Here is a 27,499-nt window from a genome sequence, read left to right on the forward strand (position 1 = left end):
CAAGAAAATAAAGGGCGATCATAAAGGCTCATTTTACAAGACTCGAACGAGCGCGTACGATGGTTCGGCGTCGCTCGCATCTCCGTCGCATATTTTAAAGGACCGCGGAATACAGGTAACGGACGAATTTGCGCGGGCTTCGACGTGTCCAAAACGGCGCGCGGGGGGCACAAACTTCTGGCGAGAGTTTGCGACTGGTAAAATTCCATTCGGTTCTCAATTTCCGACGCTGCGTTCCCGTCGTCGCGAACGTTTCATTTCCGCTCGTCTCTCGAAGTACAAAAAAAAAAAAAAAAAACTTGACTGATAACGTACGAGAGAAATTAACAGCTTCGACTGTGTAAACATACACTCGTGATACAGTCGCGGCGGCTTTCAAGAATATCTCGAGGACTAGAACGTCCTTCGACGCGCTCGCGATGACGCTATTTAGGTATTGTGTCGGCCGCGCGCGCACAGAGATTATTATACCGGTTTCGAATCTGCGTGATGGAGATCCGTGAGAAATTGCGACCTCACGCCCGCGACCGTTACCTCGTGGCACCGACGCGCAACTTCGGAGCGCGGAATCTCTCTCTTCCCCGCTCCTATTTTTTTTCCTCCTCGCATTTACCTCGCGTATCACTTTTTTTTTCCCAGAAGAAGCCTACGAGAAGACGAACAGGTGTCTGTGAACGAGCGAACGCGTGCGCGCGCGCGCGCGCGCGCGGCGCATCCAGGTCCTCGCCTCTGCACAGGTCCAGTATCCTTGGATGAGTGTGGATCTAGTCACGCATATAATCGAACAACGTGGACTGAATTCAAACCCATCCAGGGCCGCTGGACGGGGCGATCGGGATCTTGTTGTCTTCCACTGTTGATCTCTGTTGGACTGATCTTCGCGGTGATTTTGCCAGTCTCTCTTCAATCTTCATCCGTGAGGCACAAACGTCGGCGACGAAACCGGAAAGCAAAATGATCCTTCGTCGGGAATGGCATTAGCAGCAGGGCATTCTCAGAGAGGGGAGGCCCGCACTGCCGCTCTCCCTCCACACACTTGAGTCCCGCGGTCCCTCCTCGTCTTGCGATCTTGCTTCGTCGTCTCGCTCCCTTTCTGTTTCTCCTCGGCCGAGCAAGCAGTTACCGCCGGTGAGGCCCTTAAAGGGGCGGGGAAGAGAAGGGATGCTTTTTCCCAAGGCATCCGGGGATCACAACAAAGAAAGATGCGATTTTCGAAGCGAGGAGCGGAGAGCGAAGCGACCGCTGAGAGACGTTTCTGGACAGCAGCCGTAGAGTGGCGGGAGAACCGTGTGTACCTCTCTCGTTCTTTCTCTTTTTCTCTCTCTTTCTTGCTATTAGAGAGGAGATATATACCGGAAGGCAATGCCGTTTTCTCGAATAAAACGCTCTCGTTCGCTCCGTTTCCGCGAATCAGCGAGATGAGTGCCGGATTCTTTTTTATCAGCGCGCGAAAGTAATGTCGTGTTATTGCTGTTATACATATAACATTAAAACACGTACAAATGAGTTCTGTGATACTGATTTTGGAAAATTTGAGCGTCACTGTTGAGAACAAAACATAGGTGAAGAATGTCTCTTTACCTGAAATCATAAATCTGAGACATGTTAGAAATGAGTCACACAGAAGAAAAAAGTTAAAATGACTATCTTCATTTTTCATAGTAAGAAATTGATTTATTATATAATTATGATAATAAAATTAAGAAAAAATTTTAACATTTCTTTTGTTTATGCAAAAAAAAATTTACACCAAATTTTTGCACAATTTTATGAAAAATTTTATACCAAATTTTTTTCCATATAAATTAAAAATAAAAATTACTTTGTTTAAAAATTAAAAAATATATTTTTTTCAGTTGAGTTATGATTTATTTTGATAAAGATTTCAAAAGATTTGAACACTATAAAACATATATGGTTCTTCAAACACGACAATAAAATTTGAAAGGCAATAAGTCTTTTTTGCTTTCACAATTTCAGTTCTTTGTGAGAGTTTCTTTATGCTTTGTGTACTGCTGTATTTCAAATCCTGAATACCTTGTATATGCTGTTGTAAATTCTCAGATATATACAGAGCGTCGATTGTGTTGCGCAATAGCGAGCGTAACCTTGAACTTCATCTTTGTTTTATCTTTCTCCTACAGCATCCTGAGAGAAAAGCTACCGCGCAGCAGTGGTTCGTCCAAGGTGCGGCGTCACTTTGTTAATTCGCAATCAAATATGATGCTTAAAGTCCTGTCTATGTTTTTAACTATATAGAAATACAAATAATAATATATTAGTTATAATTACAGTAAATTAAACTTTTGATGCTAAACAGATATGAAAAAGTATTACCTCTTTGTTCTCCTAACTAGTTACATCACTTTTTAGACAATACAAATACCTAAGATATGTGCTAATCCTTCTATGCTATTTCTCTGTGCTAATTTTTTTAGACACTTTCTGGTTTCTGAGTATTATTATATTATCACACGAATCTTGTAGCAAATATCATACAGAAGTGTTAGGCATCTAAATCCGAAATATTAGAGAGCTGCTAGAAATCAAGCAAACAACAAATAATTATAAAAAAAATAACATAAATTAATACAATCAAACAATATGCTAAAAATATCATAATGTGATGCTTTTCGCCAATTAACACAATCATTTTAGAAAGAATATTATTTGAAAATCCTTATTTTTCAAAAATCACATACGAGACATGTGTCTATGTAAAATGTGGTCATGTAAAAAAATAATTTATCAATTTAGAAAACATTCTTTTAAGTTGATCATTAATTTTGAATTAAATTAAAATCAATATCTTTGAATTTCTTTGAAATGAATGATGTTTCACTATAGCATTGAGATACCTTGTAGCTTGATTTTTGTGGGAAAAATTGAAGCACCACTGACGAAAGCTACAACGCTTTAGAGATTGTTGGGAATACAGAAGAAACAGAGAGGAAGACAGAGAGCGCGCGATAGGTCATGGAAAGCAGAGGGAAGGAGCGGTTCGCAAATGTCCTTTCCATAGTGATTTACACGTCGAGCTGCGGCTTGGAGCATCTTCGAGTGCAAAATTGGTGCAAATCCGATCTGCGAAAAGCCGGTTTATGCGTCCTCTGTCGATGGCATGGTGAACCTTCCAGAGGTTATAAGCTGAGAAAGAATGCGAGAAATCCATGGATGTAAGAAATAACTGGATCAGCTGTAAACATTATATAAGTTGTAGAAAACAGGCGTGAAGGAATACGAAAAACGAGTGAAAATTGTTCAATATCGTGACGAGTACAAAGTATTTCGCTAAACTGTCGGGAATAGTAGATCATAAATCGATGGTGTTTTCACAACACAATAACGTATGGTAATTTTTTACAAAATACATACTCAAACAATCGATTTATCGTATGCTTACTTGACTCCAGGCCGCTTAGATAGTAAATATTACGTTCAACGCATCAGAAAAGTCGCGAACTGATGGAAAAAAGAATAAAGAAATGGTAGCAGAAAGGCACTGCACGACAAGTTGGAGGTTGGAGGTGAATTCAAAATTGCAGAAAAAAGATTACAGTGCCATCTATCGAAGAAGGCTGGTATTTTTTTTTGCAAAATTTTGAATAATCGTCTGAAGATAATTGCAGATTTAAACTACATCTGCAAGTTGCAAGAGATCGGTGCAGATGACACTAGCAGTAATGTTGCGCTCGTTGAAACCGCTGTGTTTTCTTCGCACGCATTTTTGTTTACATTTTATATTTTTACGTATAATCGAGCTTCGAATTAATGTTTTATTCCATTTGCTGAAGAAAGTAGCTTTGTCGTCTATGTTTTTTACTTTCGTAGATCGCTTACTTTGATAAAACAAAAGAATGAAAAGAAGAAATCGAAGAAAAATGCGCTACAATCGTAAGACTACAGCTTTCATTTTTGAATCGCAGTGAAACATTTAGAAAAATTGTTTTCTGAAAAGCAAAAATTTTCGAATAGTGACATTGAATGCGTTTATTGCCAGGTTACAATATGTCACCTCGATGACGACGATGACAGTTGGCTTTCTTTTCTGCCCGGAGTAACGAAAGAAGGAAAGAGAGAGAGAAAGAAGAAAAAGAGAAAACGTATAGTAGTATGTTCACACAAACCAGCGCGTTCACCGTCTTTCCATCGCGGCGAACAGGTATTTCGCTAACCAGTAATCGTGCAAAACGATGCTCCAATAATTCAATGCTATTCGAGCTAACGGAATGCCGTTATCGTCACTAACTAAGCGGTCGCTGTGGCAACATCATTAATTGATGCGTCGTGAGAGACGAGTTTGATCAGCTGGCCACAGCTTTGTGAAGCAGTGCAACACACACTCTCATTGTTTATTCTAATATATCGCGGAAATAATGAGAGCCTTGAATCTTTTCAGAAGTTGCATGTGAGACTGCAGCAGCTGGAAAAATGTCGACGTTAACTCGAATTATCGGCCTCTCGTTTGGTTCGTCATCGAAGAATGTGAAACTCTTGATCTTTTGATTCCAACGCATCGACGAGCCGCCGGCCGGTCGTTTGGTTCCTCGACTGTTCAAAAGCGAAACACGCGGAAGAGGCGTGCACCGCCGCACCGACAACAGCATCGCGGCATCTTCAAAAGGCGAGGAAATTCAGTGAAAGAGTCTCCCTCGTCCAAGTGACAGTGCTTTCGAGGTCAGTAGACCGCGCGGGCACGTGTGTGTGCGCGCATAGCGAGTCTCGCTATAAACCTTAAATCGTCATTTACGACCAGCCCGGTGTCTTTTTGTAAACACGCACCGGCAACGGCGTAGGCTGCTCTCTTGGATTAAAGACCCAAGGTCTAATTTCTCGACAGATTGATTTGCGCGACGGCGAATCTGCCTTTCGTCCTCGTGCGGGACCTGCAGGTACTACGATAAAGTTCAGAAGCTTTCTTCTTTCGTGTTTTGTCCCAAGCGGCATGTAAGACAGGATCTTTATCGTGTGATTCTTAATTCGAGATCGAAGCCGCCGAAACATCGAAGGATAAGGGTTTCCTTCGACGGTATGACGATTTTCTTCATTTCAGGAGTAACCCAGGCTACGTCACTGGCGGGGTCCTCGTGACACAGATCAGACGGCAACTATAACGGTACACCTCGGCGTGACCCACTTCCCGGCGAAGTCGCGCTCTCTCGGTCTTCCTCTTTCGTCCTCTCTTCGCCTCATGTCTCTCCCCGGACTCTCCTTTCGTCCAGGGCCGAATAACTCGGCACACAGGTGCATACAATGTATTTATTATTATACAAATGTACCTCGAAGATCCAGAACTTGAAAAATATCACCTCATGTCCGTGCATTTTTGTAATATCTAGCGGAAGAGAAGTGCATGATATACTTTGCAATCATAAAAAGTAAAACGAGAAGATAAGCATCTTCGAAAGACTACATCATTTGGATAATTTAAAAGAGCTAAATTCTACATTTTTGTAACAGATATTGAAGTAGGAGTTTTCTTCCGCAGGCTGCCGCTGCGAAATGAGCGTCCCCCGTTTTCCGATCGATCGCAGTTACACGTATGCCACCGGAAATCGGTCGATTAGGACGTGGGCGAGGCGAGATCGTCGTTCGCTACTGTTTAACATCTTCTCCCCCGTACGGCAGCGGGCTACACTTTTTCTTCCACGTGAGAAGGATCGCATGGGTCGTCGCATGGGCGGGCGGCTGATTACGGGCAGTAATGAAAGCGGCCTGCTTGCACACGGCAGTTAGGTAGCGTGTCGCCGCCGTCTGTCATGTAGCCTTCCGCGTCTTCTGCCGCATCTTCACGGAAGTCGTCAATGAGACCGACTCGCCGTTCGTTGTTGTTATTGTTGTTGCTTGCGCGTAGCAGCGCGACACCGTGAGTGCGTGACTTCACGAAGGATAACGAGCTGTCGTCGACAATTGTCACCGGCCGCGGGGTCCAGTCGCTGGACCAACGAATTCAAAATCCACGAGTTATGAGAGCGATTTATGTATTTTTCGTTCTCCAGGTGAGCGCCTGCACGGTAAATACCTGTTTTTTTTTTTTTTTTTTTTTTTTTCGTGGACACAAATGAACAGTGAACTTGTCAAAATTATATTTGTTTTTTTATATCAAAAACAGATAAGTTTAATTATCTGATCTGCAAGAATACGAGTTATTTAGTTTTTCTATTTGATTACTTTTCCACGCTATCTAATTACCTTCTAATTTCTAATTCCACTATTAATTAGTGTCATTTAGCAATTTAAGCGATTAAAAATAAAACTCAATTTTCAGTCAAAAATTCATTTTTTCATTGCTCGTCAATTCACCTTTTCTCCACTTTTATTTATTTATCAATTAATGACCTAAGAATTACTTTACATATTTTTCTTGGAGAATATTTAATCAAATGAAATAACTGAAAAAACTTAGCTTTATGATTCTTGGTCCGTTCGCACAGGTGATTGCACTGCAGCAGTTGACGGAATGTCAAGGCGGCGGCGGTGGGCCGAGCACATTTGGATACGATGCATCCTCGGCTTGCAGCAAGCCGCACTCGCGCGTGGGACGCGCGCACTACGAAAATTTGCCCTGTGACTTTCGCCGACAGAACTGGTGCACGATCGCCGGTAGCTCTTATCCTTGGTACTTCGTCCATTTGCGCTTCGTCTCTTCCGCACTTAATGATTGATATTCCTCGAACTTTCGCCCATCCGTTATTCATATGCTCGCGCAGGCTAAGCGGCATTGTTTGTAGCGAAAGTTCCGGCATCACCTGTCGTCCAAAAGTAGACGAATCAAAAGTGGACCGAAAGGAACTTATTTGAAATTGAAATCTAAAAAAATTTCGAAACTACGATTACTTTTAAAATTTTAAAAATTTCAATCTCTTTTTAGAAAAGATTTCACTTTGATATATTTTAATTCTGAATAAAATTTATTCTTTTTTTTTTATTTTACTTGTCAAAATTAAAAAGGAACATCGAGAAATAAGAGAGCGCGAGTTGTATATATAAAAATATCTAATAAAAATATTAGAAATAATTTTATAAAATACTTCCTGCGAAGAAGTACTTTGAAAGAAAATTCGCGTCGTCTCATTCACTTTGTCAGTACAGATTTATGTTCTGGTGCTCATTCTTAGGCATGCGGTGCGTCGATTCGTGCAGGAGAATCAAGGATTGATGAGACGCATGTACGGCGACGAGACTTACTTCAGTGTCCTGCGAACGGAACTTGAAAAGAACGATATCGAGTTAAAATACGACGAGTACCATCACATCGCCGACGATCTCTCGCCGAGGTATCTTTTTTCTTGTAACTGTTTTTGACAATATTCCATTGTTAATTGTCTCTTTCTGTTTTCACTGAATTTCACGTTAACATATTTTCATTCTGAATTCAATATATTAGAATTGATTTTTTAAAAATTTATTTCATGATGTGTAACTTGCTAGCATCGTGATTTGCAGATTCCAATATGACGAGAATTATTTCGTCGTCGATCAGTCGAAGATGGGCACAGACGAGTATGAGAATCACGGGTTTATCAGTCGCTCCTTCAACGATCCCATCGCCAAGCGGTTGAACAAGTTCCCGAAGTTCAGCGAGTACACCAGGCCGTACTTCAAACCCACCGAACAATCGACCAGCTCAACCGCTTCGAGCGCAACGACTTCCTCTTCGTCCTCGACGTCGACCAGCGCCACGACCTTCAGTATGCGAACATCAACCTCGATGACGCCCCCGACGATTACCACTGTGACGAGCACGGAGGAGGTCGACACTCAATCTTCCGTGACTTCTCCAAAGTCCACTTCTCCCAAGTCCGCGAACACCACTGCCGAAATCACCGATGACGATTCTGCGATAAGCAATACAACGACGACGACGACGGCGTTGCCGAACGTCACCGTGGCTCAGATCGTCAAAGAGCAGAATTTCAGCATCAACGAGATTCCCGGGCAGAACGACAGGATCGACGTGGACGTAGAAGAGTCTGCAGAAGTGGTGGCGCAATCGGACGAAATGATCGAGAGAGTTACGACCCTCGAATTCATCGAGACGACGATTGTCCCCACGGAATCGCTAGTCGACAAAGAGGAAGATGAGCTCGATGTGAAGACAACCGTGCGCGAAGAGATCACTGCCGCGGCGAGTCAGGAGCAACAACAGTTTCGACCGCGTCCTGAACATCGGCCTACGTCGAACGGTGGATCGGCGGGACAACTTTATCAGGACGTCGCGAAGGATCAGGTGTTGAAACTTAGAGGAGCGTGAGTGCAATTTTATTTTTAATCTCTAAACTCTAAAAATTAAAATCAAAGAATATTAAAAATAAGCCCATGTTTAAAAAATGATGTAAAATATAGCATAAAATTTAGGAGAGATGAGAAAGGAATATAATATAATTCATATAAAATTAATATCGAGCAACTTATCGAATCGCCAACTTTTACTTTGTACAGAAACGCCTGTCCCGTGAAGGAAGAGGTGGTCGCGCCTTTCTGGGCGAATAACACACGCGGCGAGATCTTGGCCCTCCTCAATTACTACCCTTTCGAGCAATATGTGCATTGGGAAAAGTGCACGTAAGTGTCCAGCATTCCTACGGGAAATTCCAGTATTAGTTTCTCTCTGAAAAATGCGGAGAAAAGGCTCGGCAATTGAGAAATTAAAAGGAGAAGAAAATGACTTGATATTTACAATTTAATTCACATCTCTCAGCCTAAGAAATCAAGATCGAAACATCCTGTGTTAATTACCAGCCAGTCTGGTTCTCGCTGGCTTTCATCTTTCTTTTTTTCTTCAGCCGCCGATTCTGTTTCAGGCATGAAAACATGCAGATGTACTGCCGCGACGGGTGCAAATGCGAACAGCAGTACCGGCTGCACCGGTTGCTGGCTTTCGACCCCAACAACGATTGCCGTGGCATCTTCAGCGACTGGTTCAAGTTTCCCAGTTGCTGCGTATGCCGCTGCTACGACCTGCCGTTGGAGTTTCGGGTGGCGTCGCGTTCGCCACGCACTTCGCACAAACGGCGAATCAAGGTGCAACCACCAGCGCGGGACCGTTACGCGTGATCCAGTTGTTTCTCCGACTGGCCGGCCGCCAAATAATGCAGCGCGTAAGCGAGGACGAACTGCTAGATAAGATCATACACAAAATTCTGACGAGTACGATATCAAGCTGATGAAGTATGTGTGTTGAATACCTCGAAAACACCCGAAAAGATACGGCAATTATAAATATTATCAAGAAATTTAGATTCAATACGGGATTCTTAATTAGGAAACTGATTCTCACTACATATCTGAAAATATATCTTCATGCACACTAAAATCGCATGAAGTTACAGATATATGTTCGTCAAAGCAGATTTTCATATTTATAAATATTTATAAAGCATATTTATTGTTGATATTTATATATTTTTTAACAAGTAAAATTATTAGAATAATATCATTAAACGAAACAAAAAAATATTCGATGTTGCTTTACGAAAAAAGTACGATTAATAATAGATTATATATTTTAGATTATACATATATGCATGTGACACACATAAAAAATCCTCTTTTAGAAAATTTTCATTTGCCATAATCGACATTTATCGAATGTACAGAATTCTGTTAAGTCCCCAATAATATTTTTTCTTTAACAGACAAAATATACAGTGAAATAATAAACTAAGAATCATTTTTGTTTGAAAGAAATTTATACTATCTAATGTATAATCATTTTAACGTTACTAATTATTACACTGCTGTAATAGATGTTACGAATATCACAACATGAACAAAAAAAATATACACTCGACATAATTCTATTGCAAGCAAATAAGGCTCGTGAATAAAATACGCCATTTTTTTACTAATACTCTTCCGTTTTTGTGCTCAATATTGCCTCTGCATTGGAGATATTACCGGCTTAATAATTCAACTAATAATTAATGAAGTATCTGTCAGGATTATCGGAATAATGCGTCGCTTCGTTATGTTCGACTTTATTTTCCTTTACATATCTCCGACAACGTTGTATGTCTTACAAAGAAGAAGGTTCACAAACAGTAACGATCCTTAAAACGTTAATACTTCTTTTTTTTTATGTTTTGGGCATTCGCGCGCATGGCGCTGAATATAATTCAACAATAATACCGATTATCTTGTCGTACATTCATTACATGGTATTACAAACGTCATATTATTCATATCCCGTCGTAATATATATGTACATATTATATATAGTACGTATACACAGAATGTCTCCGATCTGGTCGACATGCGACACTCTGTATATTTACGCATATCCTAGAAAATACGCGTTTTTTTTTCCTTTTCTACGTATGTGTATTAATGTAATAACGATATAGCGGTAGAGATGTAAATGTATTTATAAATATCAGCTAAAACATTTGGTATCAAAACCATTGCAGGAAGAAGAAAATAAAACGTCTTCGAAAAGTACTTCACAATTCGATTGTCAGGGACCTTGTCTCATTGATTATTGTGTGTGTAATGTTATCACGTATAATAAAAGAGATTGATTCAACCTTTTTATTTTCGAAATCATGCCAAGTCGCTTGATTGGCAAAATAATTTGGTTACATATAAAACGCTTTGTAACAAAATGGAATCGAATTCACAGTAAAAAAAAAAAAAAATAAATAAAAATTCTTTTTTATATTGTATAAAAAATAGTAAAATTTATAAATTTCTAAAAAAAACATAACAATTTACTGAGCTTTGATTTTTACAAACGAGAGAACAGTATCTTTTTTTTTTTTTTCGTTTTAGAATTGACGGAAAGGAAGCGGAGAGGAAGACGCGATTTTACAACTCTAATGAGAGAAAGACGTTTCATTTTCGGAGTGTAAAAATTGCCTTCGGGACAAGCGCGTCCCGAAATGTACGTCCAATTCGCTGTTGCACCGACAAAATAGTTTACTTTTAACCAGATTGTCTACACTAATTCCGTTCCGTTCGAGAGTTTAACGCCACTCTCCGGCTATACACCAATTCGTATAAAAAATATCTATTTCTTGGCACAATCACAAATCTCGGTTCGTACTGTGTGTACACGCGTGTGATGCGTAACGGTCATTGCACTTTTTTTTTTTCCGACGAATTCTAAATTGCTTACGCATTACCGAGCTGCCTATTATCCGACGCCTCTTCCCTTATGCACTAACAGAGTCAACAGTAAAATTTGTAATTACGTTACGTATATCACTTTCGCAGAAAGATCCGTAATATCTCAGATGTTTGAGAATGCTCAAGTGTTTTTTTTTTCCAAAATCAAAGAAACTGCAATAAAAAAAAAAAAAAAAACGTTTCTTTAAAAAAAAAAAAAAAACAATGTACATTAATTATAATATAAAGCCAATTTCGAAGAATTGATTAATTAGATGAATAAGAAAAATTCACTTGAAACTTTATACATAAATCACGAAGGCTTTTAGCTATATTGCACACTTGCATGATATTAATTTACAGAAATTATAATTAATATTTAAATTATAATTAAAATTTGTATACATATATTAATATATATATATATATATATAGAAATTTATAATTTGCATCTTTTTCTTTACTCCGAATCACTCATTATTAGAGAGAAAAAAACATTTAATGACTTCTTTAAAAATAAACGATCGTAATTTACTCGGGGAATGCCTGATTTTCTTCAATTTTTGCGTTTAGCGAAAACTTTACATTTCGATATGAAATTGTAGTGGATAGTAAACTCGCGTATAAGTCGATTACTTGTAGTATAAAGTCTTATGGCTGCGAATAAATCGTGCTGTCAACTACGCTATGCATCTGTGAAATATGCAGCATCGATCATCGAATAACAATTTGTAAATATTAAGCAGGAACGATGAGCACGTCGATAACTCGACAATGTGAGCAGTTTCTTTTTTTTTTTCAAAATTCCATTACACGATTTCGTCTATTTAATAATATTATTAGTCGGCAAACATCTCGCTCTCGAGATCCCTCATGGCAGCGATTTCGCTTTTATTGTTATCAGCGTTTCTCGAATTATCGACCACACCTTTATTAAAATGCCAATAACGCGAGCTTATAACGATGCTCTACGTAGCACGAATCGCTTCTCCCCCATCGTAGGGTAACTAGAGCGGAATATTTTTGCAAAAAAGTACACTCCGGAGAGTTAATCGACCGTACTTCTTTCCCTCCTCGTAACTCGCGATTAACATTCGCAATTAATTAGATGCACGCGAAGAGAAATTAATCTTGACTTTTTTCTGTTTACAGAAAAAAGATATACATAAAAACACCTGAGATTAAATTTAATATAACGCTACTTTCAACACAAAAAACTTCAGTAATTTTCTTAGACATTTATGTCGCGTAAAATTATGTTGTCACTATAAAACAGCTGTAAATGCCGTCGTTTGTCTCACAAAATATCAATTTGTAAACCATGTGAAAATTTGGTGGATAATTTTTCCAACGTAAATATACATTGTTGAAAAAATTAATTGAAGAAAATATGAATTTTTATTATTGATAAATTTCTTCGCGCGCAGCTAGAAAGGCATTTCTGTTTCATCTCTCGTTACTTTCGCCTGCAAAAGTAATGATATATCTATATAATTACAGTATATATCTCCTCTCCTCCTACGCGTGTATCTCTGTTAACGGTTCACAATCTATTCCTATATCCAAGGACAACTATGTCGACGTGAGAGAAATAAACGCACCCTGCATATCCGATTAATAATCGAGTCAATGTAGTCGCGGAACTCCTTATTATTAACGGAGAAGAACAGTTTCATATGAAAACTACGAGCATGCTTAATATGTGTCAACCTTCGGATTATGCATTGATTAATATCACACTTCAAACTACGGACAAGTATTTTCGCTTAGAGTAAGAACCCGTCAACCGGCAAAGTGATATACCACTTTCGTATCAAAACAGCAACATTCTCTGCTCTTCTTTCCCTTTTAATTTCAAATACTGAAAAGTAATACTTAATTAAATACTGTCTCTTTAATTCAACGGTTCTCCGTGTATCCGAATTAGTAATTATAATTTAGTAAAAACGTAAGTATATGTTTGATAGAAATATTGATCAGAATGATACACATTCATGAAAATTTCGGTTCTACAATAAATTGTTCCACGCGTTATATGATATACATCACATTTTTTCATCATTAATTACTAATATCTTGCGTCAAATTTGATTGGAATATTGCGATATCTAATGGATACTGTTGGAACAACTGACAGTTTTTGTGCCCATTATAGCAAGACACAAAAGACAGAGAAAAGGGAAAATTGCGTGCATCATTTCGCCGGTTCACGATAATATGTAGATACAAAGTCAATATAAATCGACAGGACAGATAAGTAGTACGGCGGAGACAGTGACGCTAGAAAGAACGGCGACAGCCAGCGCTGATTATTATTTATCGTGTATCGGACGATTAGTGCGATCGAGACAGGTGGCACACGCAGGTTGTTCGTCATAGAAAACAGTGGAGAATACTAATGAGGACCAGCTGTGATCCGCGCGCGGACAATGCGTATACTCGCGATCGATCCGCGCGTGCGATTGTCGCTCTCGATTCGTTCTATGAATAAATTTGTATTATATATATAATATAGATATTGCAAATATATATATATATATATATAATATTGCAAATATATATATATATATATATATATATATATATATATATGAACATAGAACTATTTTTACGTCAAACGGAAACTGTCAAACGATGACACAATGGAAATATCTGAGTATCTATTCATTAGTGAGTTTTAAGTTAATAGCTTAATATTGAGAATCGTGCCGGACTCGACCTGTTTCTCCACAAAAAATCGCTGATACATTTTTTTTTTTTATATATTCGCGTACATTCAGTTAACTTTTTTCATGAAAACCACGTGCTTACAAATGGAACATATTGAAAGTGCGCTGTTTGTATATATAACGTACATATCTGTATGTATAAGTATTGCCCAAAATATGTGTTTCATATCGTAAATGTATAATATATATGTAAAAGGATTGTTATATAAGTTGATATGTCATCGAAGAAGTAATATACTATGAGTATCACAGTGCTGTGATTGAGAGAGTAATTGTAATAGCGTTAGTTTTCTCTATTATTTTTTTTTCTTTCTCTCCTCGTTCTCCGCCTTTTGATCCATCCGAGTATCTCTTTTTTTTCGGTTCTCTAAAACTGAGCGTCTACTGAAATTTTGTTTTCGACATACGACAAACGTCATTCGAAACTGTTCGAAAGAAGAGCAATGCCCGAAAATTCGATTCTCGATTGAGAAAAGTGGGTTTTATACTTTTCGATGAATAATATTCATTTAAATGAATATTGAATATAATTGTTCATTAGTGAGCTTTCGAAATTTCTACGTTGCTTCTCTCCGAACGTCTTTTGCATCGATAAACTGTGATTTTTTTTCCCTTTTTATACCGTTTCGTGTGCACCAACCAATATTTGGTCCCTATACATATTTAAATACAAGTGCGTTCTATCGCGCGCGAGATATTTGAAAAAACACTGATTGCACAGGCAGACTGTCCCTGAATATATCAAAAAGTATATCTATCGCTCTCTGTATTAAATGCGCCACGCTATACCGGAGTACGAATAAATTTAATCACAATCCTTACGAGTTAGCGTTAGTATTCCTTTAGTTTTTGGTCTCGCTTCTAACTTATGTCTACATATTGTCTCGTTGGAAAACAAAATTTCGCGTGATACCAACAAGCTCGCTTTGCGTTTTCTCCGCATTTTTTCCCCCCTTCGTTCTCACTCTTCGTTATTATGATTCGTGATTCAGATATCGCTAAAATTGTCGACTCGCGTAGATGATCATTATTCGTATTATCACAAGTGCCGAACTGCATCTAATTGTATCGTAAGAAGATGATTCGCAATGAGAAGTTGATTTCTTGTAATGTCGAGAGGTTCTTTCATGCGAAGAAAAGATTTCATTACCGTGTAGATTTTTTACATTACGAATGTTACTTTTCATATGTGTGTTGTTTATCGTCGTAAAAACAAAGTCGCGTTCAAATTATTATCTTCAAATCAACTCCACGAAAAATTACGAAGAAATCACGATTCAGGTACAGATACGGTTAACTCATACGTACTATAAACGACCGTAAATTAATTATATCGATTTAAAAAATATCTCCTAAAATCATATATCTCTCGATACAGTAGAAAAATCGTATTTACAAATAATATTACGTAAGATCATATAAAGACAACTGCATCGGATACTCGCGGATCTCGCGATTCGCGTTTTTTTCTTTTTTTTCTTTTTAAAGAATATAAACTCGCATAAAACCGCACCGTGTGTGAAGCGCCTATATATAAGCTCGTTTAAGAACGATATAGTATAAATTTGCGAAAACTTCGATTTTACACGTAAGAAAGTAATCGTTGCGTATCGTTACGAAGATTACCGATTACGATTGAATCGTAAGTGTTTTAGTTTCGATCTCGCTGACTTCGCTTGGCCGCTTTACAAATATTACTATTCGGTATTTACATCTCGGTAAAAAGAAGAACGGAATATTGCGCGCGTCAATTCCATCATTTCTGTTGACATTTTTTGCAATTCCTCTCTTATCAATTCCTTAATTTAATAAAATTCCTTAACCCCTCAAACCTTTTAATACATTTCGTGTGCGCGTGTGTGAAATGCCTCCCCCAACTGTTACACATTTAAAAGAAATAATACAAAGTAATATACAAAACTTAAATAATACGAGCTAAGAATTAGTAGATATAAATTTGCGTAAATAAATTATGTACAAATATAAGTAGCTTTCTTTTTTTTTAACGTATATATATATATATATAATATTAGTGTCGCTGTACATAACTTCGCTATACAATCTAATCAATTTCTCCTTGATTTTATACTGTACATCAATTTGGTTTGAGGGGTTAATTAATAATATACAAACCATATTAAAATGGTTCTAGCTTATCATCTAATCAACAAACGTTTCGTCAATTATTAATCCACCAATTTTCTAACGGGCCATAATACGACGAGTTTTTTTTTTTTTTTTTTAGTGATCCACTTATGGTCTCGTACGAATTATTGGTTTCGTTAGCTGCATTTCCCGTTGCATTGCTTAATTATACGCGATTAAAGACCGAAGCAAGCTGGCTGTTAAGCACAAATTGTCTGGCAGCACTTTCAGCCGAGTAGCAACAAGCGAGTATTTGGAAAAAGCAAGCACCAATTTCATCGATATTTTACTTGTGATCTTCTCAAAAAAGCTGATCTAAATCCTAAATTTAGTGTTTGTATTCGCGGATTATATAGTTTCTTTATAAATTCAATGATCACAGATGAGCTATATATTGACATACTGATGCGGATAGTACAAAAGAAAAGTTCACATAATTAAAAAACAGCGAAACAATTCAGTTTTCAAGTAGCAACCGAACGAAATGCGACGGAAAAAAAAAAAAAAAAAAAAAACTGAAATAAACGTACCTGCATTATACTTGCAATAATTCAACGAGTTAAATGCGCTAAAACAAAATGGACTGCAAGAATTCGTATTATCACAACCAAATTGAGCGATTAGCACGATCGGAAGCGGCGAATCTTCGCTAAATGAAGAATTCGCGTGCGGTGTCGTATCTTCCTTCGGAAAATCAAGAGACCATAAATAAAAGACTCGATTTTGCATAGCAATTTTTGCACGTGTGCACGACGTAAGGGCCCCCTGGTGGAATTTAGATTGACTTCCACTGCGGCTTGTGGGGACCCCCCCTTTTGTGTCAGGGACCCCCTCTAGGAATCCATAGCGCTTTGCTCTGCTCCTCGTCTACCGAGGCTTTCACTTGCGTGCATATATATGCCACGTTCACGCCTGCCGGGATTATGGCTGAAATATCGTTAAAGCGTAAATAAACATCCTCGCCGTGGCTATATAATGTTATATATAGCACATCGTGATATTACAATAAGAATAATTCATTCCGTTGTTTAATTTGTCAATATATATTTGAATATATTAATATCTTCTACTCTTTCTTCACTCAATGTGTGTGATTTCCAATAAATTGATAGCATATTGGAGATTAAAATAAAAGAGTGGCAATATATGTCACCAAATAACGTCAGTGTCCATAAATAGTCAATATTTCTTGTACACGTGAATAAAATTAGAAACACGATTCGCTTACCGGAGATGAACTGCTTATATTCTGCTTCTATCTTGAGCGTCTGCTCAAACATCTCTTTCGCAGCCTTTGTACTGATTTTATCACTCATATATCTGGAATCCTTCACCTCTTTAATTTGCGTCCTATCCTTGAATTTGATTAACAGCACGATCGGATAGATTTGATGTCTGTGAAGCCTCTCGATGGAAGCCATCGATACATCCAAAATACAATGTATATTCTGCAACATAATATAAATACATGTTTATAGATTGCTAAATGCGCACATAAACATTCAGATGACGTCAGCAGGAAATAATAATATCATTAATCACTGTTTATTACGTTACTACGCGAATTATTCGTTACATTATTATACTTATTGAACGGCGCGTTATTAATTTGCGCGTCCGCATTACCTTCTCGCATAAATCCTTAACAGCCTGCACCGTCGTGCACTCGAAGTAATTGCCCTTCTTCTTATAATCCACGTAGATTGCGTCACGTATGCCTTGCTCCAAGGCCGACTGCGAACAATGCATCGCCTCCGCCAGACATCTGGTGAACTGCCCCGGATATTCTTGCGCAAGCCTCGTCGCCACGCAGTCGTTGAGCGGACCGATGATCAGCACAGGTCTCAGGCTGGGATCTATTGTCAAAGATGGAGCAAAACTCTATCGTTCAACGTATATCCAAGTTGCGAAAATGTACAAAAATCTATGAATGCGGTTGGCAAAAAATTGTGCTCGTAATTAAGAATACGTACAGTCGAGTCTCTCAACGCGCTGATAACTCGCCGGGAGACTGTCCTCGTTCAGCGTTCCGCTATCGCTATACCATCCCAGGTTGATCGTGCCAGACGCGCTGAGATGCATCTCCTTGCTGTCTCTACTGCTGGACGATCGTTGCTGGTGTTTCTTTCTGCGGAAGAAGCTCCTTCTCGCACTGGTATTGCTGCGCTTGCCCGTGTCTTGCTCCAAATCGCCCAGCGACCGTCGTAGCAGCAATTCTTCCTCAACTCTGCGAAATAAACATATTTTATGATACGTTCAGATTGAATTTGTGATAAAAATGTATTTAAATTGCGTGTCAATTGAAATTTCTTTCAAGTATGCTACAGCATCAATTCATTACTTGAATTTGCTGGGGATGATCCCGCAGGTCTGCCTACGCCCGGTCGAGTCGACTATCCAGGCGCGCCAGTGACCCGGCGTGCCGTTGAACATGGTGTTGTCCACGTACAGGATGTCGTCCTTGCTGAATCTCAGCTGCAGACTGTCGCCCACCTCGCCGGTGCGATCGAACATCGCCTTCACGTAGAAGCTGTCGCCCGGCTTGTCCTTCACCTCGTTGTATCGGTCGTGCATGTACTGAGCGACCATTGTGACTTTGTCGGCTGGTCGAGCCAGCTCGAGCGCGGCCTGCTCGGCGGTCGCCTGTCTCAAATCCACGCCGTTGTACTCGAGAATCCTGTCGCCGGCGAACAGACCGGCCTCCTCGGCGAGACAGCCCGGCTGAACGGAATGAACGAAGATGCCGACGCCGTTGCCGCCGACCAGCGATATACCGAGATTCGAGCACTTTCTCGTCTCGATCAGGAGATATCTGGGCTCGTTGCTCGGCGGTGGCTTGCGATTCTGATCCTCCTGAGTGGGGCTCCTCAGCGCGTTCTGCCGCAGCATCTGCGCGCGAGTCAATCGATCGAGCGTGGCGGAGGGACGCAGTTCCGGCTTGCGGATGTTGATGTCCAGCCGTCCAGTATCCAGCGACGCGGACGGTCGCATCTCGCGATGGGGCTCCCGGTCCTGCGTGCTTCTCACCTCCAGCGAAGCGGACGGTCGCATATCCCGCTCGACGCGTAGCGTGCTCATAGTCGGAACGGCAGCGGCGGTGGTGGTGACGGTCGGTGCGGTGGTAGTGGTGATGGTGATGGTGGTAGTGTCGCGTTCCGGCTCAGCGGACTCCAGCGTCTCCATCGTGCTCTTGCGAGGCGCCTCCGGGCTGTTGCACGGCGTCGGCGAGCCGCTGCGACTGCCGGTCGCCGCGCCGTCACCGGCCTCGGATGAACTCGAGGACGCCGAGCCCTCTAGTTCGGTGTATTCTTGCAAATAAAAACAAGAAACGCTGTATTCTTGCACTTTGACGAAAAATATACTTAGCCATTTGCACGAAAGCTAAAAAATATACAAAAAAATCCTGAAAAAGTAGAGGAAAGACTTTTTAGAGCTTCATGTTTACAGTACATCGGAAGAGTAGAGAGAGAGAGAGAGAGAGGAGGCGCGAGTCATGCGAGACACATGCGAGGAAACAAAGAGTTCAAGTGCGCTTTTAGGAAATCTACTACCGTCTCGGCGCGGAAGACTATATACTCACTGTCCGGGCTGTACTGCACCAGCATCGTGATCGAGTTACCACACTGACGTAGAACGTTGGCGGCCAGCTGATAGGTCGCGCTCCGCATATTGATGCCGCAGACTTCCAGCAGCTGATCGCCGATCTGCAGACCGACCTGCGACGCCAAGCTGTGCTCGTACACGGTGGATACGAACACGCCGCCGCTTTCCAGGCACGAGATCTGAATGCCCAACGGCTCGACGGATTTGTCGATGTGCACGCGGCGTAGCTCGCCGGGCGCTGGGCGCGGTTGCGAGTAACAGTAGTCCGGCATGCTGGCGCGCTTATTGCCGCCGCTTCCTCGCACGGTGCCGATGGTGCTTCCGGTGCCGCTGTTGCCGCCGGTGCCCGGGCTCAACACCTCCACGTGGAACGTTGGCATCGGGCTGCCGCGCTCCGACGTTCTCTCTATGCTACCGGTGGAGAGTTTGCCGACGCTGCTCTTGGACGTGACGCTGGTGTTGGACGGTATACGAATGCGCTGATCCTCCTTCCGGCCGGGCAGCGTGCCGCCTTCGTATCCGTGCGCGTAGACGGCCGCCGCCGTGTCGCAAGGTATGCCGAGCGAGAGAGCGCGCGACTTGTGATAGTGCAGGTCTACGGAGGGAGTGTGCAAGTGGCCGAACGCGGACGTCTGCGACGGCCCGGGGCTGTACGGGGGCTCGAAACAGTAGGTACGTGCGTCGGGCAGGCCTATCGACTCGCCGGACTGCGCGGACGGCAGCGACGGCGGCGAGGGATAGCGCGAGGGCAGGGAGTTCTGGTGCTGGGCGGAATGCGGATGCGGATGGTGCGTGTGCGACGACGCCGCGTACGGATGATGCGGGGGGAATGGAAAGTTACCGGGCGCGATCTGCTGGCGGGATGCCGGCCCGCTGGCGGACGACGCGGCGGACGTAGACGAACCGCCGATGCCCGACGAGTAGAGCTGCGAGTGCGCGCGATTGTGCTGCAGCGTATCCGTCGTCACCTGCGTGTCGCTGCTGCCGCCGGTCGTGTACTTCTGCGGCCGTTTGCTCGCAAAGTACGCGTCGAGGTCGCGGCCGGCGCCGCCGGACTTGACCGAGAAGTCGATGCTAGTCTCGGACGGCGCCAGCGCGGAACCCAGCCGCCCGGTGTCCGACACGCTGCTCTCGAACTCCGTCGACGGCGGCTTCTTACTGCCGCCGTCGATCGGGATGTCCTTGAACTGCACCGCCGGCGCGAACGACGACTTCTGACTAAAGAGCTGTCCGGTCTTGGTGAAGCTCGGTAGCGGCGTCTCCACTGCTTTGTAAACGGTATGACGATTATTGACATTGGAAAAGTTGGTCAGGGGGATGGGATTCGAGATACGATTGCAATTGTAGTTATCGTATCTCGGTGAGTGCAGGAGAACACTTAGGGGGAAACGTTCTTTCGATTTGCGCGGATGTAAAATAGTACCGGTCCCGTTTTGTATGAGAGGTCCGCCGCGCGCCTTCGGCCACGTGCCGCCGTTCTTCTCCATCTTCTCCGTGCCGCGGCGCTTGCTGCGCTTCAGCACGCCGTTGTTGCTGTTGCTCGCCTTCTTGTGGTAACTCTCGATCACCGAGTCCAGCTCCGCTATCGCGTCCTGCTCCTGCTCGAACGTGTTCGGGCTGGAGTTGCGGTGGCCCTTCTTCTTGCTGTCGTCGCGCTCCTTGCTGTGCTTGCGGCCGCGTACTATGTCGATCTTCTCCCGGAAATTGTCCCAGGCGTTGCTGATGCCGCTCGACTTTTCGCCGCTCACCGATTTCGCGGCTTTGTAGACGCTACGGTCCAAGTTCGTCGAAAGGTATCGCCTCTCGTAATCGTCCGATGAGGCCTTCAGCATCATTCTCTCCTGCTCGGTTTGCGAGCAGCTGTTCACCATCTTCTGCTTTTCCGCAGCGAAGCCGCCGTCTATCGTCTCCGAGCTGGAGGCGGATGGTACCGGGATACCCTTCAACGTCGTGATCGTTAGCACGTCCACTGTCGTGTCGTTCAAGATATCCATCGCTTCATGCGCCGTCGTTACAGTATCCATCGGTTTACTATTAATCTGAAAGCGATTTCAGAAATCAACATAAGATAAATGTCACAGCAAAATAAGAGCAAAGTAGATAATAGATAAAAGAAGAGAATAAAAAAACAGAAATTGTGTTACATTAAACGTATATAATTTAAGTGTAAAAAATAAATTTTTCCCAACTTTATGATAAGATCGTCAACAGTAGAGAATATTTCGACAAAATTCTTTTCGTTTCTTTTTCAACAAAGTTTTTATTTCTGCATCTAATATCAAAATTAGAATTCTGTATAAATTTCGCGAATTGTAATTTATATTTATAATTTAATCTGGAATTAGCTTCTAATTTATATTCAAGTCACAATCTACATTTCTCTCTAATGTACGATCTTTAATCGAAATTAAGCGCTTTACAAATCATGCCACTTACGTTCAGTACTCGATCTCCCACGGAGAGATTTCCATCCTTGGCGGCCAAGCTACCGGGCGATATTTTCGAGATATAGATACCGAGGTCGAGAGTGATGCCGTGCGGCACGGTGCCGACTGATAGCTGCGTGGTTCTCAACGACCGTCTGGTCATTCGGCGCCGTCTCACAATCAGAGTGGTCGGATTGACGCTGGACGAGCGTAGAGTCTCCAAGATAACGCGCGTCGACACTGACGTGCAATCGACATTGTTCACCCGCACGATGCAGTCGTTGGCCCGTAATTTGCCGTCGAGGGCGCAACCCTGCGTAACTTGCGCGACGTAAACGCCGGTATCGTTCGGATAATACGGACTGTCGCGGCCGCCGACGAGAATGACTCCGAGATCGCGATCCGAGTCCAAGGAGACTCTGCCGGGCTCCACGTGAATCGGAATCATCTCCCAAATCTCGTTGCCCTCGTCGATCTGTGCCAATTGGCTGGTGCGCAGCGCGTGATCGCCGAACTCGATCTTCTCCTTCAGGTCCTTGAGCTCCTTGGACGCCTCGTTCCGCTGCTTCTTGATGGAGTCGGAGTCGCGCAGAGCGCCGGCCAGTTCGGTGACCGCGCTGTCGCGCTCTTTCCGCAGTCGGTCGCACAGACCTCTTATGCTCTCTCGCTCCAGTACAACCCGGTCGCGCTCGCTGAAGGCCCAGTCCCGCCTCCTCTTGCATACCTCGGCCTCCTCAATGGCCTCTTCGAGTTCCGCTTGCAGCGTATCGACGGATTTCCTGAGCTTATCTAGCTCCAGATTAGCCTGCTCTAGATTGTCCATGCGCTGCTTGTCTCGCGTCGCGTAATCTCTCGTATTAGTCTCCTTCTCAGCTTCCTTGCTGACGCTGTCGCGCTCGCGACTGAACGAGTTGAGCTCCAAACGATGCATGTACTCTCTGCTGGAGCCCTCGGAGTAATCGCCAAACTTCTGTCGCAGCTCGTTGCACAGCTTCAGGGCCTCGTCCCTGTCGTGCATGGCGGAGGAGATCTCCCTCTTCAACGTCTCGATTTGATAAGACAACGCTTTCTTCTGCAAGTAAACGCGATCGATGTGAGCAAAAAGTATTCTAATGAGATATTTTCTGGTTAGACGATGGAAAAGCGGTGTTTTCTGGTTATTCGTTTGATTACCTCTTCAATGAGCTGCTTATTTTGTGTTTCCAGATGCGTGGCTTTCGCGTACGCCTGCGAGAGGTCATCGCCCAGCTTCTCGATCTCCTTGTGCACCGTGTCTCGTTCGCCCATGATCAGGCTGTATTCTTGCAGAGCGGCATTTCGTTCCTCGGTAAGTCGTTTCATATCCTTGCTGGCCTTCATGCGCAGCACCATAGCCTGATTGATCTCCTTCACCGCCTCCTCGTGCTGCTGCTGCACCTTAGCGAGCGCTTCGCGATACTCGTTTCTCTCTCTCAAAGCGATGTCCCACTGGCGTATTGCAGCGGTGCACTGCTGCTTGAGACCGTTGCGCTCGCGGACCGCGCCGTTGCGCTCCTCGAGAACGCTGTCGTATTGCTTCTTCAGCCTCTTGGCTTCCTCTTGCGACAACTCTAGCTGCATTTGTCACGCAATTTCGGTATAAGTATTGCAAGCGCAATTTTTCTAAACTCTTATATCAAAGAAACATGCACGATAATGGGCGGCGCGTACAAACAACACCGTCGACTACTTGCCTTATTAACTGCGGATGAATGAGACGCTATCAAGTCGTCGTATCGTTTTCTCAGAGAATCGTACTCGTCCTTCACGGCTTCGTATTTTCGCAACGCTGACAAATAATGCTGATTCATGGAATCGTTGCCCGCGGCATCGGAGAGAACCTCCTGGTTCTGAATGCGCTGCAGTTCCGACAATTCCTTCTGAAATGTCTGGACCTCCCGGTCCAGTCGTTGCTTGTCGTTCGCCAGATCGCCATATTTCGCCCGTAACGCAGAATTCTCTTGCGACGTAGCCTCAAGTTGATTCATGACTGCTATGTGTTGCCCGCGATAGTACTCCAATTCCTTCATAGTATGCTCACACCTAAAGTACATTATGCACAATCTTACTTTATGTATTTCGAATCGAACGCTTCGCAAGATGAGATAAAAGTGTTAAGCGTGAAGAGAGAAATGTGAGATACGAGTGTGTACATAACTGAAAACGACGACACACACGTTCGAATGAGAAATGAGAGAAGAGGAACAGAGATAGAGAAGCAAAGCAAGGCCAGAAACAAAATAAGAACAAAAAAAAACAAACCGTCTCATGGTTTCGGAGTGCTTATGCCTAAGTATCTGAATCTGATGTCGCATCGCCTGATCGCACTGTGCCTGCAAACCGTCATAGTCGCCACGGCATTCGGGGCCACCAACCGGGCTTCCGACACTGCCATAGCTCCCGCTATCCCCCTCTGGTTTTGTGCCACACGTAAGTGCCAATTCCAACAGCAAACACGTCAAGGAAATAATCGATGTAAAATGTAAAATGCGTGCATGAAAATGAAAGACATTTCATTTCAACGTAATATGCGATATGTGTGAGACTCAAGAAGGAACGGAGATTTCACAAGATTATTATGTACAGATCGTTGATATAATCAATTTCATGATTCTCAAGCATTACAAAGTGTAATAATAATAATAATAATAAAAGGTGTCACACTGAGAATTTATTGAAAAAATGACGTCTATACAAATGCGTCTATATATATGAACGTGTATTTTTATGACTCTTGTTTAAAAATAGCTCTTACCCATGTTAAGTGCACCATCTGGAAAATTAATTATAAACACCTGTATTACTTTAAAACGTATATACTAATCGCATCATAAAGGAAAGAGAGAAGCGCGAAAAAAAGCGGCACAAAAGTGAAACAAGTAAAAGTCCTAAGGATATAAAATCCGTACAGCGCGTCAAATTTCACAATAAAAATTAAAATCGCTTGTTACAGTAGATGGAACAACATAATCAGGGGCCTCGCTAGCTTTCACCAGGAAAGAAACTCTAGGTCACGCATGTAAGCTTTGATTCATTGTTTTCCTCAGCTAATGAAATCGCCAACAATATTCTAAATTAAATGATGTAACATTTATCGTGTCGAAAATTCAAGTAAAATGGTGAGCTGCAAAATCGACGCTAGATGCTCCTGCTCCTTTTATTTCCTTGACAACTGTTTCGGCGACGCAACCCTCTTCGGTGTTTATAATTTTCATGTCTGTACATTTAATAATATCGAGGGAAGTAAAAAGTGATAATTTATAAAATCGAGACAACTCTACAGATACGCAAATAGAATTAATGTCAGAAGCGGTTTCAATTAGCGTCAACAAATATAAATTGTAGTAAATAAATTTAATTGTAAGATTAAAAATAACATACCGACCTCGACATTATTAAATGTACAGAATATTATAAACACTGAAAATTGTGAAACGACATTAGTCCAAACATTTAACCGAAACATTTGTTAATACAAAGAAATAAAGAAATTTTAGCAGTGTTGACTTCATAGCTCACAATTTTATTTCGATTTTATATTCCATCAGAATCTATAACATAATATTTTTCATTTATCGTGTTATCTTTCTTGTATCTAATATTTTTTATTTATCAACGATAAACTACTTTTCTCCTCGATAAAAAAAAAAAAAAGTCATTCTACAACTGTGAGATGACATTAAAATTTTAATTACATTGGAAATGAATCAGATTATGAATTATATTGAGCGCAATTCAGAATTGTTACGCTGCAAAATGCACAAGTCAATATCTCGAAAGGCGCGTGCATTTCATCTCAAGGCGACTACGCGAGCCTTGGAGTTGAATTTTCCGATAAAAATATTTCTGCGGCGGCGTCGACGGCGACGGCGACGACGTGGTGGTCGTCCTGACGTCGCAATTAAAAATACAATGACGCGCTGACGTTAGCCGACGTGGACGCGGTGGAAAGAGAGACGTTATCGAACGAGCGCGGCCGCGGCTGCGTTCTCTCTATTATGAGTCGAAAATAAAAATTGTCACACTCACCACTACTCCCAGCGCTGTCCAAGGAGGATGCACCAGAAGCCATGCTTCTCCGTGATGGGTCTCAGGGCGCTGCGAGAAGAGAGAGTGCGCGAGAGGGAGTGAAACAGAGGCAGGCCGCGGCACCACCACCTACCAACGCTCGTCCTCGTACGCCAGCAACGTAGCACGTAGCGGCAGGTATCGCCTGGAAAAGTGTTACCCGTATCACTATTCCGTACTTCACGGAAGAGCGAACCCTTTGTAAATTAGTAAGACGCAGCCTTCGGGATGACATTATGGCTACGATACGTTGTGTATGTATGTCGCTGCCGCCGCCGCCGCCGCCGTCGTCGTCTCGTCGTCGTCGTCGTCGTCCGTCGTCGCCGTCGCGCGTTATATATCGGTTGCCGCGGGGGAAAAGAGATACGCGATATTGCACCTGACGCACAAGTATATGTGTACGCGCGCGTGTGTGTTGTATACACACCTCCTCCTGTCGCCGCTGTCTACACCCCAATACAGAGACACGTGTCGCGCGTACCATCCAAGAGATTTTCCATGCATCACTTCTCCCGCGCGAGCGAGTGCGCGCTTAGCAGCACACAGGGAAAGACGACGAGTGAGAGAGAGAGAGAGAGAGAGAGAGAGAGAGGGAGGGATCGCACAGCCGACTAACTAACCGAGCGACCGACACACATACACACACACATACACACAAACCGCATACACGGCGAGGGAAGGGGGGGGACGTATGTTTTTCGAATGAACGTAATAAATTATAATCTACGCGCGCCGATGCGCCAGGCACTCGTCGTCACCGCGAGAGAGAGAGAGAGATCCGCGTGATTTTCTCGGCTTTTCAATTTTCCGCCGTGTCGTTCACTCGCCGTGTTCCCGGAACCCCCCGAATGTTTCTAGCGAGAGTACGGTGATTTCAGTGCGCGGCACTCGCGACAAGGAAAGTCCCCGTCATCGTCGGGGAAATACACTCCGAAGACCTCGCGATGTACGGGTTGCTCGTCGACGCGAGAGTATCGATCCCTCGATCCTCTGCCCGCGCGTCTCCGTCGCCGATGACGTCTCCCGACGGTCGCGAATTCGCATTTGGCCGCGTTCGGGCTCGTCTCGCGTGCGTTTCCTGAAAACGAGGCGACGTCGTCGACACCCGCGTCCGACGACGGCAAACACAGGCCCACACATACACACATACACACGCGCACTGGCGCGCGCGCGCTCGCGTTCGACGGAGAATCGCGCGGTCTGATCGCTCACCTGCTGCACCAACCAGTCTGACAATTAGCCATTTTGGTTCGTCCGGCTCTGCCCGTCGCTGGCTGTGTGCGTGCGTCTCCCGCTCGGCGGGCGGCCACCCGCTCGGTCTTCTCTATAATGTCGTCGGTAATATGAACGCACAGCACGAAACTACACCGCAGACGAGCGAGCGCCAGCGAGCTGCTGCCTGCT

At 42.9% G+C, this 27,499-nt stretch overlaps 2 protein-coding genes and 1 long non-coding RNA gene across 12 annotated transcripts; 2 read left to right on the top strand and 1 right to left on the bottom strand.

Moving 5' to 3' along the window:
• The first annotated feature begins 825 nt into the window (after positions 1-825).
• LOC136998101 (uncharacterized) lies at positions 826-2,319 on the top strand. The gene is made up of 2 exons (XR_010888698.1): positions 826-1,661; positions 2,145-2,319. It is a non-coding gene; the product is annotated as an uncharacterized lncRNA (long non-coding RNA).
• Positions 2,320-2,869: 550 nt separating this feature from the next.
• Positions 2,870-10,388, top strand: LOC105671698 (Spaetzle domain-containing protein 4). Of its 4 annotated transcripts, none has more exons than XM_012366075.2 (10): positions 2,870-3,894; positions 4,001-4,162; positions 4,400-4,677; positions 5,054-5,244; positions 5,489-6,014; positions 6,435-6,619; positions 7,119-7,277; positions 7,447-8,250; positions 8,443-8,565; positions 8,805-10,388. In XM_012366075.2, the coding sequence occupies exons 5-10, from the start codon at positions 5,967-5,969 to the stop codon at positions 9,055-9,057; spliced, it is 1,572 nt and encodes a 523-aa protein (XP_012221498.1). In that variant the 5' UTR covers positions 2,870-3,894; positions 4,001-4,162; positions 4,400-4,677; positions 5,054-5,244; positions 5,489-5,966; the 3' UTR covers positions 9,058-10,388. The 4 variants fall into 4 exon arrangements, with proteins under 4 accessions (XP_012221498.1, XP_012221501.1, XP_067206290.1 ...); XM_012366078.2 differs by having other exon boundaries at positions 5,489-5,999; XM_067350189.1 differs by lacking the exon at positions 5,054-5,244.
• On the bottom strand, positions 9,965-27,498 carry Dlg5 (Discs large 5). Of its 7 annotated transcripts, none has more exons than XM_067350137.1 (14): positions 27,308-27,498; positions 26,057-26,240; positions 24,783-24,800; positions 24,290-24,440; positions 23,722-24,070; positions 23,183-23,602; positions 22,020-23,081; positions 21,007-21,622; positions 19,561-20,847; positions 18,322-19,288; positions 17,954-18,207; positions 17,607-17,836; positions 17,209-17,428; positions 9,965-16,907 (listed from the first exon to the last, which is right to left on the bottom strand). In XM_067350137.1, the coding sequence occupies exons 2-14, from the start codon at positions 26,097-26,099 to the stop codon at positions 16,801-16,803; spliced, it is 5,724 nt and encodes a 1,907-aa protein (XP_067206238.1). In that variant the 5' UTR covers positions 26,100-26,240; positions 27,308-27,498; the 3' UTR covers positions 9,965-16,800. The 7 variants fall into 7 exon arrangements, with proteins under 7 accessions (XP_067206238.1, XP_067206237.1, XP_067206239.1 ...); XM_067350136.1 differs by having other exon boundaries at positions 19,561-20,850; XM_067350138.1 differs by lacking the exon at positions 19,561-20,847.
• Position 27,499: the final 1 nt, after the last annotated feature.

This window comes from Linepithema humile, chromosome 2, assembly GCF_040581485.1.
Source record: "Linepithema humile isolate Giens D197 chromosome 2, Lhum_UNIL_v1.0, whole genome shotgun sequence".
NCBI lineage: Eukaryota > Metazoa > Arthropoda > Insecta > Hymenoptera > Formicidae > Linepithema > Linepithema humile.